This window comes from Zalophus californianus, chromosome 9, assembly GCF_009762305.2.
Source record: "Zalophus californianus isolate mZalCal1 chromosome 9, mZalCal1.pri.v2, whole genome shotgun sequence".
Lineage (NCBI taxonomy): Eukaryota > Metazoa > Chordata > Mammalia > Carnivora > Otariidae > Zalophus > Zalophus californianus.
Genome location: NC_045603.1, coordinates 137,392,815 through 137,412,795, shown reverse-complemented (window position 1 = coordinate 137,412,795; position 19,981 = coordinate 137,392,815). Strand labels below are relative to the sequence as shown.

The window sequence follows — 19,981 nt, the reverse complement described above, 5'->3', positions numbered from 1 at the left end:
TGAAAAGTCGGCGGGTCGTTCATCCTTCATCCGAGGATACTGGATACGAAAGTTTTAGGTTTGGAGATTCCCAGCAGAGCTGTGGGAGTTTCTAGCTGACAGCACACGTACAAGTCAGTGTCCTTAGGTAAGAGTTTCGGTCTAATCTCCGCGGTCAAGTCTTTCCTGCGCCCTCCACCGCCCCACTGTCTTCTCCGCATCCACGTCCTGCTGGCTGGCTGGAGGGTGTCGCTAGGGCCATCTCCGCGCTCACTTCCTGCTCCTCCTCTAGCCGGGGGGCAGGCCCAGGGCTTGGTCATCGCCAGCCAGCGACGCCCACTCTTGCCACCAGCTTGAGGATCCGCTGCACGCCCCCCAGCCCTAGGCCGCAGGTGAAACCTGGGGGAGCCGTAGAAAAAGCTGGGGCGCCTTCGGCTCGGGGAGCCGCGCGGGGAGGAATCCCGTGGGGGGCGCCTCGGTTGGGGTCTGCTTCCCTAGTAGCCGCCGGCCCCGCGCCCCCACCGGCGGCGCTCGCTCCCACGCTGCGATCCCGCCACCTGCTGCGCTCTCTCCACCCCCCGCGCCCCTACCCCTAGTGCTCTCTCCTACCTGCAAAGCTCTCACCCACCTGTGGTGCTTTTCCTACCCAGCGCCCAGGACCTTTGCCCTCTGCGAGGCTCCTCCCACCGGGATACAGCCGCCACCTGCGATGCTGCCCGGCCCTCGCAATGCTCCCACAATTGCTGTGATCCCGCCCATCTAAGATGCTCCGCCCGCCTGCCATGCTTTTCTTTCCCCCAGGGGTGCTCCCCAGCGGACCTTGATCCTTCTCCCACCGGCGACGCACCCTCCACCTGCCGCCCGGCCCGTCTGAGACCATCCGCTGCCCCCGCCCCCACCTGTGGCGCTCCCCCTCTGCGTTAGTCCCGCCCACGTTCGGCGCTGGGGCGGCCAGCTCCCCTCGTACCTCCCCCCAACCTGCGGCGCTCCCCCACCCTGAATGCACCACCACCCGCCGAACTCCGCGACTGGCCTGAAGCGCGCCCCCGCCCCGCGGGTCCCGCCGGCCCGCCCCCGGCGCCCAGGAGCCCGCCCTTGGCCGCTCATTGGCGCGCGCCGAGCGGGCGGGGCGGACGGTTCTGAGTCGCAGTGGCGCGGGAGGGGGCACTGCCTGCTGAGCACCCGCCCCAGCACAGTCTCGGCCTGCTCGCCATGGACGACGAAGATGTCGCCAACCGCAAGGTCTCCTTCCGAAAGTGCCTGGAGCACCTCTCCGGGGCCGGCAAGGCCATCGGAGTGCTGACCAGCGGCGGGGATGCCCAAGGTGCGCGACCGCCCGACCGGGCCGGGGGATAAGTGATGGGAGGAGGGACCGGGAAGAGGGGATGGGGTACGCGGGGCAAGCGGGGACAAGCGATGGGAGCCCCAGGGAGAAGCGAGGAGGAGGGGGTCCTGCGGATCAGAGAAGGGTGGGGGAGAAACTCCGGCGCCCGGGAACCGCAGGGGTACCTTCCGGGGCGGGAGTGGGCGGTGCAGCCTCAGAAGGAGTCGCTGCGGGGCTGGGGGCCGGAGGAGGGAAGAATATGGCCTTAGGATCCTTTATCGGGAAGATCAATTAATTTTCCCCCTCCACGTTTAGTTTTTAAATTGAGACTGGCGGTGGGGTCTCCTGGACGGCCCTCGGAGGTCATTTCTCGTCCGAGTCGTAGGGTGGGGCCGACACCCCTGGGAAGCTTAGGAGTCGCGCGGCCACCTGGATGCTGCGGCCCCTACCCCCCCCCGCCCCCCGCCCCCACCGGGTGGAAGCAACGGATCCCCGCCGCGCGTCCTGCGGATTCGCGTCCCCCGCGCGGCGCGGGCGGGGTCCCGGCTGTTGCCCGGTGGGGCGCGGCGGGGGGCGCGAGGGGACCCCGCCCGGGATGCCCACGGCCCAGTTTCCGCTGGAGGCTTTCCACCGCTCTCCTGACAAAACCGAAAATTGAAATGGGTCACAAGGCCCGCCCCGCCAGCCTCCTCTGGCTGGGAAGGACCAGGAAGCCGGGACTCCGGGACGTCACCAGCACCCGGGGCGCGCACTCCAGCCCTCCTGCCCCCACCATGTGGAGGCAGATTTGGGGGGAGAAGGGGACCCAAGCCCAGGGCCCGCGGATACCTAAAGAGTATTTAAATTTAAAGGAGGGGGTGACATGGCCACGCCCGGGCCCCTGGCGCTGGGTGCACGTGGGGCCACAGGGATTTCCAGACGGTGGGGTTTCCTGATCCAGGTAAATCCCTGGATGGGGCGAGCCGCCCGCTAGAAAGTGGATCGCCGCTTTGCGGGCGTTTGCGTCCCTGGAGCCTAAGACCGCCCAGGCTGGAGACGCCTCCCCAAGCTGGGTTTGGTTTTTCTTTCTTCCTCTTTCTCCTACCCCTGGTGCCTGATTTTCCCAGATTTCCAGGACACACCAGGTGGAGGAATGCTCAGGTGCTGCGCCGGGCGCCCTCGCCTGCTGCCCACCGCCTGCAGTGCTCCTGACCTTGCCTTCGCCCTTGAGCCGGGCGGGGCTGGCGCGGGGGCGGCAGGTTGGGGCGCTGTGGCCGCAGCCCCGCCCGCCGCGCGTCTACGTGATGCCCGGCCAGTCGCCGCCCGCGCGCCCTGTGCCCTTGACCCTAGGCATCAGGCACCGGCAGCCGGCGCGCGGCGCGCAGTAGGTGAGGGGATGGCGCTCCCGCGCGGGCAGCGTCCCGGGAGCGTGAGTCCCCGGCGAGACCCGCCTCGTCCTGTTGTGGGCGGGGACCGCGGGGCCAGTCACCGCCCCCACTGCACGGGCCTCCCTTGCGTCCACGAGGGAAGCCGGGCTGTTCTGTCTGATCTGGTATTCTAGTAAAGTGAGCCCCGATGTAAACATTCCGGAGAAGGAAAAGGTGATAGAGCCAAGGCCCGGATTGGGGAAATGCAGTGTGACACAGAGGATATCGCCTGCCTGACGTAAATGAACACCCAGAGGTTTGCCACGTGGAGCCCTGGTGGGGTCGCGGTGGGGCTAAGAGTGGCTTCCTACCACATGGCATAAAGAGCACGTGGGTCTGGAGACCTGCCCTAGCACGAATTAGGAAGCATAATCGGGGCCCTGCAAGGGAATACAACGTTGGCACAGGCAGAGGAACTAGTCTCTAAAACCACCAGGCTTCAAGGCCAGAGTTTCCAGGTTATTTGACAATTAAGGTGCTGTGTCTGTTGAAAAAAAAAAAAAAAGCATTTATGGGTCCACTCTTTGGAATCCCTGTCCAAGAGTTTGCTCAGCTACGTGGTAGATGACCTGCAGGCACTCGGGACCGCGGTGCAATACACAGAACCTAGCCCGGCTCAGCCACTTGTGAGTAGTTCCAATAGGGGCCAGGAAGTCCACGTGTCTTCTGCTCAGTGGAACAGGGTACTCTGAGAACCCAGATTACATGAGAAGCCTGCTTGGTTGGTGTCAGGGTCTCGGGAAATGCACGATGCTCTCAGCTGACACCTCTGGGCTGGCCCAGGGAGAGAGTCTGTGCTCCCCGCATTTCACCCCAGGCAGAGGGGAGGTTTCCTTGGACTTCATGCAAAGCACGGTCTCCTGCTTTTATGCTGCTCTGACCTGATGGAGCATCTGGATGCATTTCCTTCTGAGAAAGCTCATCTGGACATATGCGCAGAGGGGCTGGTCTCAGCAGCAACACGTTTACAGACCCTTAGACAAGGTCATTCCTAGAGATACTGTCTAAGACGCTCGGTTCTTTTGCCGTCTTATCCTGACTCCAAATTCTGTCAGTACTTGATTTTCCCGGCGATAGGGAGATTTTTGCTCCTTGCTAAAGATCCAGGGGAGCATATGCAAGTCTTAATGTCAGGTTTTCCAATCAGATGTGAAATTTTGGTCAAATTCCAACTGGGGGGTGGGGGGAGCATAGCTGCTATTTATTGGGCACGTTTTGTGTCCCTGGAGCTTTACGGTTATCTCCAGGCCTGATCACATTGCTCCCAGGTATGTATGTCTTCGTTTTGGAGGTGGGAGGAAGGCCTACGGAGACGTAAGTGACCTGGTTGGGGTTACACAGCTCGTATGTGGCATCTGGCAGGATTTAAACCAACTTCTGTCAGATTTCAGTCCCAGGGACTTCCCAGGAGGCCATGCTCTTCAGGGGCCTTGTAAAGTGAAAGTCCAAGTTTTAAAGATTTTATTTATGTGTGCATGTACTTACTTATTAGAGAGAGAGAGAGAGAGAGAGAGAGAGACAGTGGGGAGGGGGGAGGGGGAGAGAGAATCCCAAGCAGACTCCCTGCTGAGGGCGGAGTCTGGCTCGTGGCTCGATCTCACGACCCTGAGATCATGACCTGAGCCAATATCAAGAGTTGGATGCTTAACCCACTGAGCCACTCAGGTACGTCCAGATGATTTTTAAACACCTTTGGTAGTGGAGCAGAAAGCACCTTTTTACAGGGATAGCACTAGGTCAGCCAAAGCCAGAGTGATGAAACACTTTGTTTTCCACTCAAATGTAGTAATTATTAAAAAGCAAAAGAAGGCGCCTGGGTGGCTCAGTTGGTTGAGCGGCTGCCTTCGGCTCAGGTCATGATCCTGGAGTCCCGGGATCGAGTCCCACATCGGGCTTCCTGCTCAGCAGGGAGTCTGCTTCTCCCTCTGACTCTCTTCCCTCTCGTGCTTTCTATCTCTCATTCTCTCTCTCTCTCTCAAATAAATAAATAAAATCTTTAAAAAAAAAAAAAAAAAAGCAAAAGAAAATCCTGGTTCTACTGCCCCAGCCCTGCCCACTACGGAAGGCTATTTCTAGGGCTACTTATTTTTCTCATTCTTTGGGTTCCTTCTGCTGTCACAAGGAATGTCTGCAAGTTAAAACTGATTTTCCACCTTGCTGGACAGACAGCCTTTCCATGACTAAGTAGCCACCCTCGAGCAAGATTGTGTCATCCACCAAAAATGATTCATGGGCATAGACACAGTCTGTGGGATCAGCCCAGTGCAGATGAGAAGGTGGAGAAATTGAGTGCCCCCTGTGGGCAGCGTGGCCGTAAAGTCCTCTTTCTGCCTCAGGCGAAGCAAACACAAATACAGTATCCAGAGAATTCACATAAATTGAGTCTGTGTCCATCTTTAAAAGAACAGCAAGTCACTAATGTTTGCTGGTGGCGGGCGCTACGCTCGTGTGCACTAACTTGTTCTTGGTTCACGCGGGAGCGAGCGAGCTTTGTGAGGAACAGGCTTCCTTGAGTTCTAAGTGGTAGACGGGGCCAGGCCCTGTGGCTGCAGAGAGCATGAGAGGTGGTCCAGCCCAGGACGCGGTACGAGGCAGGCTCTCGGATGTTTGCTGGATGGCTCCCCCTGAATTCCTGTATGGCCCTGTGGGCCACTTCCTTTCTTAAATGCCGGGTGACTGCAGTTCTGGCTCCTTCCTTCTCTCACTGAGTCATTTCAGTGACTTGAACCTTCACTAATCAGAAGCACTCTTCTATCTGCAGAGCAGGATCTGGGAATGGCTAATGCCTCAAAGCTTGGAACTTTATAGCAGTCGGCAGAAATGTGGGGCAGTAGTGACTGGAGCCCAGCGTGGGGCGGTTCGGCCATTGATCACCTACTGCTTGAACACGGCACTGGGGCCCTGCTTGTGTGGGTTCCTTCTGTGCTCATCCGGAGCTGTGCTGGCTGCAGAGCCCAGGTCGGTGCAGAGGGAAACAGGGGCTGGAACTCTGTACACATATGTTCTAGAGTGGGGGGATTTTTTTCCATGTAAAATTTAATAATTAATTTAGCAAGCACGGTTGCGTCTTGGAGGCGCGTGTTAAAACTACGGCGCTCACCCCCGTGAGTGCCGTGGGCAGTCAGCCATTGCACCCTCTTCTGTAATGCACACACTCTGCGTGGCACCCCAGGCGACTCTTAGAAGCCAGACGCTTTGTCATCTTTCAGAAAAACTCAATCCTGCCTTGGGGGGAACAAACAGCTTTGGTTCAGAACTGAAACCTTTCATCAGGGAGAACTGGGGCCCGTGGGACACGCTCCACCAACCTGATGGACCGTCAGAAGCAATCACCGTTAGAAGCAATCACCGTTAGAAGCCTGGAGATGGGCCAGCAACGTGGTAAAGGCAGATGATGGGACACCAAACTGTAGGCCTAGTGCGGTTGTAACTAGGTTGGCAAGGTGTATTGGGATAAAGAACAGGCAGTCTTATGTTGAGAAAAAGCAAGCTTGGCACGGTGCTCCCTTTTTATTTGCTGCAGCGCCCCTGCAAGGAAGCCCCCGTGTCCTCCCACCGCCCCTTCGTCCCCTGCGTCCTCGCCACTGTATACTTAGCATGCTGGGAATTACAGTAATTGTGCTTGTCAGGACAAGAAGCAGCAAAGCGTGTGGCGGAGCAGAGCCTCGAGGGTCAAGAGACTGATTAATAGGTCCTGGTTCCTGGTTCTGCGCTCTGCTAGCGGAGGGCAGGGCCTCCATTTTTCGTTTGCAAAATGAAGGACACAGAGTCACTGACCCGCTGTCCTCTCCCCTCCTCCCTTCAGTGGAAGGAGGAGCACAGGGGGAGGCGCAGGAGGGAAAGGGCAGCACACCGCTCAGGAACCCACCAGCCCTCCTGCTCCTGGGGGCTCGCGAGCCTCCCCCCTCCTGGTTGCACAGCCCTTCTGATTTTGTGGGTCTGGGTCTAGCGGGGGCCTGAGAATCACACCTGGTCCCCCACGCTTGCGTCCTGGGTGCATGGGGCAGTTTCGTAGGAGGGCTTTCTGACCTTGATGAGGACCTTGACTGGGCAGGTTAATTACCCTAGGACCCCTTGTATAAAAAGGTGTAAATAAGTGACGCGGCTGGACGTTTCTTTTGGCCAGAAAATGGTTGGATGAGTGGTGTAGGGTGACTGGTTCAGCTCTGGGTTAACATTCCTACGGTCTAGTTCCCCTTTTCATGGCCTCATCCCACCAATGAATGATGACCACGGAGGTGTGAGGCCATGCCTCAGGCCGACAGTGGACCCCCGTCTCTCAGCGGGCTGGCACTGAGTGCTGGAAGCAAGCCAGACCTAGGAAAGAGCCCGTTTCTGTAAGGCCCCAGGCACCTGTGGTCAGGGACCCTGCACCCGACCCCCAACCCACAGGGGCTGAGGCATGAGCGGGGCCAAAGCAGCTCTGCCGAGGGGGGAAGTGTGTGTAGGGGCTGGGAGGAGGGGATGGGTGAGGTTCCCCGGAGGGCCAGCAGTGAGGACTTTGCATTTACCTTGTGGGAGCAAGAAAACCCCTGCAGGTCCTGGCTGCTTCTGATAAGGGTCGTTTTGTGGGGCGGCCAGGAGGGGTGGGGTGGGGAGCCCAAGTTTAGGGTCTTAGGGGGAGCGGATTGGGCCATGGCTGGAGGGCTGCAGGGGTGGAGCTGGGCCCGCCTGCCGCAGGGTGCCCCTATGGCGAGGACTCAGGGGTGTGGGGTGGATTCTGTAAGTGGAGGGTTTGGCCTCAGATAGGGGCTCATCTGTATAGCAGGAGGAAAGGCCGAGGCCGGGAGCAGAGGTGGCAGCAGGTAGGCTGGTGAGAGAATGTTCTTTACAGCGGTGCTTACACTGGTGAGCAGTGGGAAGACCCGCGGAAACCCATCAGCAGGAGCTTAGCCACTTTAGGTACCTGGAAGGGAATATTCATCCCCTTCTGCAAAGAGCTTTGCACTGATTCCCGCAGTAAGATAAACACGCTACTGCTACAGAGTAGATTCAGAACTAGATCCCATGCTGTGCGGGAGAAACAGGCTCCCACGCAAAGCCCATTACGTATGTGACTTTACCCCGTCACCACACGAAAACAATTAATTGTAAATGTGACCTAGTAGTCAATCCCTCATCAGTATAAAGATCATCAATAAGATATCCCACATTCTTTTTTTTCCATGCTGAGCCATGCAGGCCGCTCTGACTCGGCCAGGTGCGGCCATCCCAGGGACAGCGGGGCTCCAGCACCCGGGGTGGCGATCGTGAGTGGACGGTGATGAGCTGGGGGAAATGGCTCCAGACAGTCTGGTCTAAAGGGTTAAGTAAGGACCTGATTGTACTCTTCAGATCACCTGGGAAACAACAAGAATGAACCCCCATTATTTTATTAGAATCAACATACCCTTTGCTTCTTGCAGATATCCCAAGTTTAAATGTTATCAGAGTAGATCTCTGGAGGCATTTGGAAACAGGTCCGCTGCACTCCATGACCTCAAGGAAGGAATGATCTTTCTTTTTCTTAATTTAAATTATTAATTTTTTTATTATAATGTTTGAAGTTTTTGTTTTCATTCCGGTATAGTTAACATGCAGTGTCATATTAGTATCAGATATACCATATAGTGACTGATTGAACAATTCTTTTTTTTTTTTTGAAGTTTTTATTTTAATTCAGGAAGGAATGATCTTAATGGCCCCGCTTCCCTGCAGGATATTTTAGTAAGAAGCAGCGGATATGTAGAATCAAGACAGCGGTTTAACGGCCTGTTTTGTGTGTCTCATCTCAAGTACTGATCACACAGTTCCCACTCAGCTGCTCCTAATTTTTTCAAGGTCTGTTTATTTCATTTTTGGTTTCCATAACCAACCTCTCCATTCCCTGCGGGCCAGGGTCTAAATTTTTACAAATGACAAGGAGGTTACTTTCCAAATATTACGATTCTGACCTGGTAGCAGGATTACATTTTCCCATGGTAGTAATGAGGAGAGTTGTTTGAATTCCCGGATCTGGCTACCAACACAAGAGCAAAAGCACGAGGAACGGAGCCCATCGTACAAACTGTGTGACAGAGGCCACGGGAGGACACGGGGGTGTTCTCTGCTGTGCTTGGTTTTTGTCCTCCAGGGGCCCCTCCTTGGAAGGTGTCCACCTGTAGGGCCCAGCCCTACACTCCACTGGCAGGGAGCCCTGGCAGACCCAGCAGGCCCTGCCCCAAACAGTGAAACCCAGAACTGGGGACCAGCAGCCCTTTTTAATTCCTCAGGGTTCCCTTAGGAGATTCTAATGCACAGCCATTGTACCAGAGGGAATTCTCTCGTCTTTTAAGTTAAAATATAACGGAGACTAAGGTTTGTACTCCAGGTGTGCCCTTTGTCAATTCTGTTCCCTTGGCTTTCTGTTTGTCTGCTCAGAGCCTGACTTCCTCATCCCCCGGGGGGGACTCCGGACCCCACAGGCTTGCTGTGAGCATCCATCCGCCCTGAGCTGGAGCCACAGCCCTACCCCACGCCCCATGCCCGCCCGGGGCTGGCTCCAGCTGTGGGAAGAGGCCAGCAGGTTTAACTCAACCGCACTCACTTTCAGTAAAAGCCCAGGGAGGCTGGGAGGTGGTTCTTAGGATGCACTGGCTACAGCTCGCCCTCCCGGGTAACTTGTGGAAGATGCCGCATCCAGCTCCTCCATCCCTGCCTTCCAGAAGGTCCTCTCCTCCCCAGGGGGCTCTGGCAGTGCCGAGGGGACACCCAGTGCTGCAGGTGACCGGCTCCTTCTCAGGTGAGCACAGGTTCACCCCAAGAGGCTGGGGTGCGAGTCAGGCACTGAGGCTGGTGTGAAGGTGTGCGGGCCACCCATGACAGGTCTCCTGGGCGTCCCCTCTGGATCACGTGTACTTGTCAACAGTTTCCTCCTGTCATTGCTTACGTTGGCTAGAAACCCCCCCCCCCCCATTTATCGTGCCTTTAGGAGCGACCCCCTGGAGCTGTGTCCTCATAAAGAAGGGGTGCTCAGGAGGGCGAAGGCCTGACGTCGGGTATTAATCATGCCGGTCCCCAGTGATCGTGCTGGTGTGGTTGAAGCGTTTGGGGTTAATTTCCCCGGGACAGTGGCCGCCGAGCGAGTCCTAGAATCCTGAGGTCTGGCCGAAGGGCCCGCGAGCAGCTGGGCCTCTCCCTCCCGCTACGTGCGCTGCGGACCGGCCGCGGAGACGCGCGCACCTCTGCGCGCACAGGCGCTAACGCCCCACACGTGTGCCCTTGTCCCATAGCGCGCGCGGGCGTGGGGCGCTCTCCCAGCGAGAAGGGGAGTGGGTGGGCTTTCTGGAGGTTAGGAGCCCCTTCTCGAGGTCGCATCCAGCAGTCCTGGGGGAGCTGTGGGTTGTGCTGTGTAGCGGGCCCTGAGGTTCAAGGATGAGCATCCGGGGGGCGGGGCCAAGCAGGTAGGCGTTCCCAGGTGGAAAATCTCTCCCTGCAGATTGGCCTGCAGGTCCCGTAGGACCCAGAGCAGGAACGTGGGCGAATTCGTGCTTTCGGAGGCTGATACGGTCGACCTCCGGCTAGTGCCGGGGCAGGGCAGCCGCGTGGGACCACGTTTCTACGGGGGTCCCGTGGCTGCTCCAGCGGGCAGGCAAGGGGAAAGGACGCAGGGCAGCTTTTACTTTTTAAGATGTTATTTCTGGGGCACCAGGGTGGCTCAGTCAGTTAAGAGTCCGACTCTTGGTTTTGGAGCAGGTCAGGATCTCAGCCCTGGGTAGGGCTCTATGCGCAGCACGAAGTCGGCTTGGGATTTTCTCTGTCCCTCTGCCCCTCCTCTGGATCACTCTCTTTGTCTAAAATAAATAAAATCTTAAAAAAAAAAAGATTTTATTTCTAAGTAATCTCTGCACCCAAGGTGAGGCTTGAACTCACAACCCGGAGACCTGGAGTCACATGCTGCTCGGGGTGAGCCAGCCAGGACCCCCTGATTTTTTTTTTAAGGACTTCATTTTTTGGAGCAGTTTTGTTTCATAGCAAAATTGAGTGGAAGGTGCAAAGAGTGCCCGTATCTCCCTGCCACACAGGTGCACAGCTCTCCCCACGTCCCCGCCTTGTGGCACGTGGGTTACAGACAAGGAACCTGCACTGACTCCCCATCCTCCCCCAAAGCCCGTGGTTTCCACCAGAGTCCCTGCTGGTGGTATGTGTCCTCTGGGTTTGGACAGATGTGGAATGACCGCATCCACCCATGGAGCATCAGAGAGAATAGCATCACTACCTTTCCGGTCGCCCCAAGCCCCTGGTAACCCTGATCTTTTTTCTGTCTCCATAGTTGTGCCTTTTCTAAAATCTTTTTCTTTTTTAACAAGAAGAATGTAATTATAAATTACTTGTGTAATTGCTAACCAAAGAGAAAAAGCCGCTTCAAGTCCTTCTGGCCATGGTGTGGATAACATTGGAGGGACATGGCAGGATTCGGGGCAAAGGTCAGGAGAAACATCAGTTTTACAGGCAGGGGCTGGGGAGGGCATGTGTACTGGGCGTGAGTCACAGCGAGCCATACCTGCAGCAAGGTATGTCCAAACATGGGCAGAAGGTGGGGGCGTGAGGGGGGAACAGGAGTCCATCTCGTCTTTTTTTTTTTTTTGTAAGATTTTATTTATTTATTTGACAGAGGGAGACACAGCGAGAGAGGGAACACAAGCAGGGGGAGTGGGAGAGGGAGAAACAGGCTTCCCGCTGAGCAAAGAGCTCGACATGGAGCTCGATCCCAGGACCCTGGGATCATGACCCACCCAGGCGCCCCCATCACGTCTTGATATATGGAGTTTGTGGGGTCTGGAGGGACAAACACCTGTTAATCAGTAGGTCGTTCAAATTCTTCATGACATAAGCGAGGTTTGAACATGAAGTAGTGAGACTCCAGATACACACATGTCCACGTCCATGTAGATTTTATCCATGTGTGAGCTGTGGACTGACTTCTAAGGTCCACAGCTTGTCCAGCTATGGGCCTATGGCAGCCCTTCACACTCGGCACCTTCGAGAGCCAACGGCCTTATTCTCGCATCTCAGAGGAGGGTCAGTGTGACATGAACGTTTCTACCCACCTTCTGAGCAGGTTTACCATTCCTGTACACACGAATTGAGTCTCTGTCTGTTAACGCCCCTGGGAGCCACGGCGCCTTCCATGTGCCGTTACCAGGAGTGGCCTTTACTTCATGGCCGGTGTTCTCAGCATCTTCAATCCCGACGTTGGTTTCTGAAATGTAAACTTGTGGAGAAGGCAGACTGGAGCTGTCGGTTGGGTGTGCTCAGGGAGTTTGGCTGGGAGCCCCGGGGGCTGTGCATTGGAGGCTGGGGACTGTGTCCTTGCCCAGTCCCTGGCCCGGCCCCTGTCCTCATGGGCCTAACTCTTAGCCGCGGTGATGACACAGGATTCTGCAGGGGCGCAGTCCAGACCTGTTCACTTAGGTCTCCACAGTGGTTACATGGCCCAGATGTGCTGCTCAGAAGTGCAGCTCCTGGGGAGAGCACATGGGAGTGTGGCAGACACACGAGACCATGTTGCACGAAGCTGCTTTAAGGGGCGCCCGGGTGGCTCAGTTGGTTAAGCGTCTGCCTTGGGCTCAGGTCAGGATCTCAGGGTCCTGGGATCAAGCCCCGCATCGGGCTCCCTGCTCAGTGGGGAGCCTGCTTCTCCCTCTGCCCTTCCCCCCCACTCATGCTCTTTCTTGCTCACTCTCTCTCAAATAAATAAATCTTTAAAAAAAAATGCCACTTTTAATCCCCTTTAAGTAACAGCCCCTGGGAAAGTGCGGAAAATGTCCTAGATTTATCTTGAGTAGGTATTATTTATAGTATATTGGTTTAATTTTTCTTTTACTAAAACAGCATGACTGATTTTGAATGTAAGGCCATTGACTAAAAAATTGTTTTCCCCAGTAGCTGCTAATGAAATCATGTATTTTTCTTTCATCTCCTCCTCAAATCACTGAAATGGTCCTTTTCCATATAAATTTGAGTTAGGCTAACTGCACATGAACAGCCCTCCCCTTTGGTGTCTAGTGAGCGGGCCGTGTTGCCTACAGCCACCCCCCCGACTCTAAGGTACCCGGGGCTCTCTCACGATGACATGCAGCAGGCTGACAGTGACCCCGGAGGGATGCGCCAGGCCCGTCCTCCACGTGAGGAGCCTTCTGGAGCCTTTCTATGCCGGCCCGCGGTTCACCCCTGGGCCCAGCAGGTCCAATGTTAGCGCCAGAATCGCCCCAGCCTGGTCACTGATTCCTGTCCCTGTTCCTTCCGCAGGTATGAACGCCGCTGTCCGTGCCGTGGTGCGCATGGGAATATACGTGGGGGCCAAAGTGTACTTTATCTATGAGGTCAGTGTTGCGTCTCCCTCGCGCTTTCTCTGACTCAGGGACCTGTGCCTCGTGCCTTCCTCAGGCGCTGCTGATCCTGATGTGCATGCTCAGGCCAGGCCAGGGCCCCGGGGGCCAGGGGGTCCCGCAGGGATGCGGGACAGGGGTGGCGCTCCCTGGTCTAGGTACAGGTCTGTGAGATCTGTGGCAGGGAGGGCTCGGGGAGGGGAGAGCCCACGGGGCGCAAAATGGTCTCATGGGATTAATGTATTTATGTGTGGCCCTTCTTCCCTAAAGAGGAGATATATTCATTTAATATGGGGGTGAATTTGAATAAGTGTTGAGGTAAGTGGGAGAAAACAGCCACTTTAAGCTTTTCCTCATTACCGTAGAACCCAGACCGCCTCCCTAACCACTGTTTATGTGTTAACTTCGAAACCAAGCGCCTGAAACAAGACGACAGCCCTGGCCCATTAGCTCCTGGGGTCCTGACCACGGAGAAGTAAGCCAGGTTCGGAGGGAAGGTGCCAGTGTAGTTTGGACCGTGCTAGTTATTTCAAAAACTATCAGGAAAAAATAAGTATATTTACTTTTTAAATTTATGAAATCTCATAAAGCTGAAAACACAGAAAGAAGAGCATATGTTTTTTAAATGGCTTGATTCCTGCAAAACCACCGTTGGTATTTTGTATTCTGATTCTTCCTGGGCGCCTGTGTGCAGCACCGACCCAAACCCCCACTCCCGCCTGCCCTCCGGGAGCTGACTGTTACTGTTCAGGTCCTTTTCTCCTTCTGGGAAGTGGCTGTTCATAAGCCTGTGCTCCCTGGGCCACATAATGGTTTGTGTATTGTTTGCTGGAAAGAGGGTTTTTTTTTTTGCCCCGGGCTTTGGTGTGCTTTTCCGAGCTGTGGTTCTGTGAGTTTGGGGTTTGCATTTATCTGGTTTGGGTGATATTAACACGATGGGCCCAACCAAAGCTCTCCCAGACTATTGTTTGGTCTTGTTCTGTTTGCAGCTCTTTGGGGTCACGTTGTGCCCTTGAGTGTCGGCCCTGGGCTGAGGCGCTGGCCACCAGCCGCCCCTCACCAGCACGGACAGAGTGCCAGGCTCCCCAGGCTCCCTGCCCATCCCCTCCATTCGATGTCCAGTGTCCTACAGGTGTCCATTCGTGTGTGCGTTCCTGCTACTTCTGGAGACTGCACGCACACGGACCTCCCTGCCTTTTTATCTTATCTTATTCCATTTTGGGGAGGGGTTGCCTTCTGCCTGAGGGCTGAGAGAGACCACCACCCCCTGGCCTGACCACAGGTCCTCTGTGAACCTGGTTTTAAAAATCTTCTAGGGGTTGGGGCACCCTCAGATCAGAAGATCACAATCTTCTGTTGTAATTAACAGTGTGTTTTCAGATCTGCCGAAGACGGATCTGCCTGGACCCCCTGGCTTACAGCATGCCCTGCAGCGGGTGTCACCCTGGTCGGGGGCGCTGCAGTGGTGTACGGGCTGAGCTTCTGTCGCCAGCCCCCCCTGGCTCTTTGAGGTCACAGCGGTTGTGGGAGGGAAGGGAAGGAAGTCATATCCGGTATTTCATAGTGAAAGAAACTGACCCGTGTTTCTTTAGAAAAAGAAAGTTTGCTTTTTCCATGTCTTTTGTCACCGGCAGGGCTGGGGAGAAAGCTCCTATGCCCCATCAAACCAGTAACAGGGCTGGGATCTACCCCTCAGGGGCGTGGATGTCTGGAGGCATTTTTTGACTGTCCCATTATCAGGGGTGGGAGTGGTGCTCCCGGCCTCTCACGCATGGGGAGCAGGGATGCTGCTCAGCAGCCTGATGCCCAGAACGGCTCGGACAAAGAATCCGTGATCTGGCCCACAGTGCCAAGGTCTGGAAGCCCCGCACTGAACCAAGGGCTGGACGTGTCCTTGGCGTGAGTGTCGTGGACAGCAGGGTGGGCCTGTGCGCATGCGGAATCTTTGGGTGTGGAAACTGACATAGGAACTGTCGACCTTAATCCTTCAGATTTAAGACTTACGTTCCTGTTGCTTGTATTGGCTCTGTATTCTGGGAGTTTTAGATAGGATATTTAGTGGGACCTCTGTTGCCAGATTGCACACATTTCCAGTTAAGGAACTGACCAGGAACACAGCAGCTATGCCCACACCTAAGGACGTTGGGGCTTCCTTAGGAGAAGAGCATCTTGGATTTTCTTCGGAGGAATCCTGACCTAGGAAACCAGATGCCTCCATCCCATTGTCCGGTGGGAGAGGTGGCCTGCTCTCCGTGGCCTGCTTTCCGCCTGGCCACTTTTTTTTTTTTTTTAAAGATTTTATTTATTTATTTGCCAGCGTGAGCGTACAAGCAAGGGGAGCGGCAATGGGAGAGGGAGAAGCAGGCTCCCCGCTGAGCAGGGAGCCCGATGTGGGGCTCGATCCCAGGACCCTGGGACCATGACCCGAGCTGAGGGCAGACGCTTAACCGACTGAGCCACCCAGGCGCTCCCCTCCTGCCCACTTGAGGAGCCATGTTCTTCACGCCCTCTCTGAAAGGTGGGGTGGGCTTGGCATCCTGCCCCTTCCCGCCCACAGGTGGGCAGCGAGGAGTCCTGACTCTGAATGGATCCCATGTCTTTCAGGGAAATGCAGGGGATTTGTGCACTTTCTCCATCAGGAAGAGCCAGAGAGAATCCGGGCTTAGGGTAGTGAGTGTCAGGACGACTGTATTTTCGTAATAACTGGTTTACTGGTAATTGGGTCTTGGGTGGAGGATAAAGGGTGCGTGGGGAGAAGAGCAGAGGCTCCAGGAACCAGGAACAGTCCGCCCGTGAGTCCTGGAGACGGGAAGCAGACAGGAGTAGCCTGGAGCTGGACTCACATGAACTGAAGTCATCGGTCTGGAGAGTGGACCCTGCTTCTCGCGACACCCCTCCCCCCCCCAGAAAAGAGAAATTGTAGGGAACCAGGGCTGTTCTTTACAGCTGAATGGGGGGTGGTCTTGGGCTTACTGGAGACCAAGCCCTCGGCCAGCCTCAGACCCTCGGGCTTTGCCCTGGGAGACAGTGTGGAGTGCACCAGTTTGGGGGTAACATCAGCTCTTCGGGACAGATGTCGACAACCCTGTCTCTGAAATCCAAGCCTCTCTAAAATCTGCCAGTTTTTCTTGACTCATCTGTGCCCTCCTAGTGTGACTGCCTCTAAGACGGGGCCAGGGGGCACCGGCCAGGACCACCCCGTGCCCCACAGTCGTGCCGGGTTTGTCTCCAGATGTGGGCACTTGTCCTCTGGGGGGGCAAACTCACCCCTGTCGGGGATGCCCATCCGAGACCTGTTTGGACTCAAATTGAGAAGATGTTTGGTTTTGTTTTTTAAAACCTCGTTCAGCAACCTGTCCCACATGTGTGTTCGTTTGTGGTCCAGTTTCTGAGCTTGCCGAGAGCTTTCAAGGTTGCCAGCACACCTAAACAGTTAAACAGGTTAGTGTCATGTAAACAAAGGGTTTTGGGTTTTTTCCTTAGCAGAAAGTTTGTGGGAAGCGGATTGATTGGAGAACACTGACATTGCTGCCGAGGGCCTGGCACCGGCTTCGTGCTGTCTGGCTGGCAGCTGGGGGGGGCTATAAATCTGGGCCAGGTCTACGTGTGGTGCATGACGAGCCCAAGGGCGCCATCTGGGGAGGTTGGGGCGGGTGGTGGATTAACCCATTCTTTCCACCTATGGAGCCAGCTGTTTTTTTTTTTTTTTCCCCTTTCTAGGCTAGGGTTTTTCCTTAGACACCTACAAATGTCTTTAGCAGCTTGGGGATGGTGATGGCAAGGACATCACATGGTTTTTCAAGACCATTCTCAGTAGACCACCCTGGCTTCAGGTGGACCAGGGGGAGGAGATATGTTCTCTGTTCCTGTGGTCTTGGTCGCAGAGACAGGCTAGTCCTATTTCATGCAATCTGTGGGCTCAAAATCCTATGAGCTGAAGGTTTTCCTGCAGATTGACAAAAATTACAGCTCTTTAAATAGGACTCACTTAAAAAGTGTTTCCTCTCTATAATAACACTTCCCCATTGGGCATGCTCATGCCGACATGTAAATCTCCACAGGGCCCATCTCCCTGCTTTCTGAGGCTCGAAGAAAGGCTGGAGTGGTGCCCATCACATTCAGCAGCCGATCGGGTTAAAAACAAGTATCTCTGCGCGTGCTGGTCAGGACTTCCTACTGAGGGGGCCTCAGAGCAGCTCAGAGCACTGTTCTAGCCTCACCAGCTTCCGGCTGCAGGTGCAGGGTCTGGCCTTGCCCCAGAGGCCCAGGGAGGCTTTCTCTCTGGACCCCGGCCTCCCACAGAGCTCAGCGGGCTGGGGCCCTGGGCATCAGGGCTGACTTAATCCTCGGATAAACAAGCTTTAATAATGTGTCTGCTAATAGATTAATATCATTTTCCCCTTCCAAACATAAACCCTGTTTGCCACAGGGCACATGACTTCTCGGATCTGATGAGCTGCCTGCTTTCGCAGTTTTGGGAAAGTCAGAAATGGCATGCTTGTGGCAGAAACACAGACAACCCAAACCTCACATTTCCCAACGGAGGCCGGGCAGGCCTTTCCAGACGTGGTGGTTCCCCGCCTTGGCCTGACCTCCTGTCGGGGCTGGGCTCTGGGCTTCCCCGCGTGTCGTGTGAGGCGGACGCTGCCTGAGCAGCTGGATGCCACCCGACGGCAGGAGAGTGGGCCTGGGTGCCGGGGTGGCCTCTGCGGGGCGTGTCTGGTTTGTGATCCCTGCCCTGACCCATCCCGTCTCTGCCTCCCCCTGCCCCCAAGTGCCAGGAAGGCTGGGCAGGGTGAGGAGGTTTTACACACAACTCTTCCTGCACCTTCACTTCCTTAAAGTCAGAGCTGCTTCACCACAAAACGTCTGTCTGAAAATAGTACTAGGATGCCCGCACGTGCAGTGAAGTGTATCAGTCTGCAGGTGACCGGGAGGGGTAGACTGCCAAGCTGGAGCAGGTCTGCCCTTTGGCCAGCGTGCAGCACACGAGCGGACCCGTGGCTGGTGCGTGGACCCCAGCCATGCTCGCCCTGAGCACCTGCTCTGTGACCGGTCCTCCTGCCGTCCCCATGGTGCCCTGGGCTTTTCACAGGCTCGTGCTAGTTACTGTTTCAGCGTTTTAATCACAAAAGGATGGTCTCCTTCACCGCCTGCGCCCCTCCTGTGTGTTATCACTGTGTGGCTGGGTGAGGGGCTGTCTGAGAGGTAGCTAGCAGGCTCTCTGACCTGGAGGAGGCACACCTGCTGCGTCCTGCTTTGGGTTTTATAACTTACCCAGAACTGGGGATTAGCAGCTTTGGCGTCAAGAAATCTGATAATGCTGGATGGCTAATAAATCAATCCACTGGTCTCTGTTGCCAGGTTTCCATAAGCATGAAGTGCCTGACCTTGCACGTTCTGACCTATTTTAGAAGGTCAGAGTTTGACCACCTCTCGCCAGAGACACGAGCAAAGGTGATTTGCAGGCATCGTCCCCGAAGTCATGGGCTCCTTGAGCTGGGGTGGCTGTCAGGCCCTCCAGGCCAGGGCATCTGTGCCCCAAAGGGTCCTGGTGGGGGCCGAGCGGGGGCGGGAAGGACTGCAGTGAACGTCCTGTAGCAGAATAGAGTCATGATTCCTGAACTTTGAAAACCGCTGCCCACCCAGAGGACCTCTGCCCACCTCTCTCATGCCCACCTAGTCTTGCACGATGGCATTTACCAACTCCAACGCTTGAGCAGTTCAGAGCTCACCTGTCTATGTGCTTGCCCTCAAGGTCTGTAAGCGAAATGCTTTAACTTACTAAGAAATAAGCCAGGAAGACAAAAATATGTATTTACTCAAGGCAGCAAAGCATGAGTAGAAGTCTGTGGTGTTGGTCACCATGATATCTAGAAAATACTTTTGAAGGATGCTATCTTTGGTAGACTGTTTCCGCTGGTAGTTGGAGTGTTTGCCACTCAAACAGTGAGTTGTTGACCCAGTAATTCAGGAAATCAGATGCAGGAAAAACCATTATCAAGTTGAGAAGACAGGTGCACTCATCAAACATACGTGTTCAAGGGGAAAAGCCCACTTGGCCATATAGCGTGGGACTGGGATTTCCCTCTGGGTCTTTAATTTAAAAACCGTATGTAGTATGAGATCTATTATAAGAGAAAGCCACTGCAGTGGACTAGCTCTGACTCTCCTCGGAACGGATTTAACAGGTGCCCCAAAACGCAGGTCACAATGACCTCTGGATGCAGCACTGTCTCTAGAGGAACAAACTGGGGACTATGCTGACTTTGCCCGTTGCTCAGAACCGTTTCAAACAAGAAGTCAAGCTGATTTCAGAGTCTGTGGCACGTTCCCAGATGTCACTGAACGGATGGTGCACTTGACGGTCTCCTGGGCTCATCGTGGGAATGAGGATCAACAAGGCGGGCAGTGTTACTCGGGGTTAAAAACTAAGTGTGGCTTTGAAGGGTTTTCTGTGGATTTTATTCCCGTGCGAGTCATCGAACTGGCTCTGAAGGCAAATTCCAAGGAGAAGTTCGGAAAATATTTTGGGCTCTGGCTGTATTGGGATAAAGTACTCAAGGCTCCAAAGAGACTTCCACAGAAAACAGCGCATCCGAATTTATAAATTACAGTACATTTGTGTAAAATCAGTCTTCTTAATTTAGTAACCACTTCCTTGTAAGCGAAAGACTGCTGAAAATTGCAGTTGGGAGATCTTTTCGAGGGTTGCACGAGCTCCATGAGTCTGCAGATGGAGGGTGAGTCACTTCCTGCCGCGCCCAGGCGTGTGGTCAGGAGCGCACTGTGGATGCACTAATCACAAAAATCCCTTTATCGCTTGCAGTCCCAGGGTCTCTATGCCGCATGACATACAGTATCTTTGGAGAACATTCTACGTTTCAAAATACGTGTTAGGAATTACAGAACAATTTTCCACG

At 55.1% G+C, this 19,981-nt stretch overlaps 1 protein-coding gene across 9 annotated transcripts in view; it reads left to right on the top strand.

Annotated features, from left to right (window-relative positions):
• The first annotated feature begins 1,110 nt into the window (after positions 1 to 1,110).
• Positions 1,111 to 19,981, top strand: part of LOC113922984 (phosphofructokinase, platelet) — a 49,129-nt gene continuing 30,258 nt past the window's right edge. For 4 of the 9 annotated variants that reach the window (XR_004819328.1, XR_003520129.2, XM_035721888.1 and 1 more), the window contains exons 1-2: positions 1,111 to 1,303; positions 12,979 to 13,052. Coding sequence is in view for 7 of the 9 variants with exons in the window: in XM_035721888.1 (XP_035577781.1) it covers positions 1,192 to 1,303; positions 12,979 to 13,052 (186 nt within the window). In the remaining 2 variants the exon portion in view is untranslated. The remainder of the gene's footprint in view (positions 1,304 to 12,978; positions 13,053 to 19,981) is intronic. The other 5 variants (XM_035721891.1, XM_035721890.1, XM_035721887.1 and 2 more) reach the window with 2 other exon arrangements.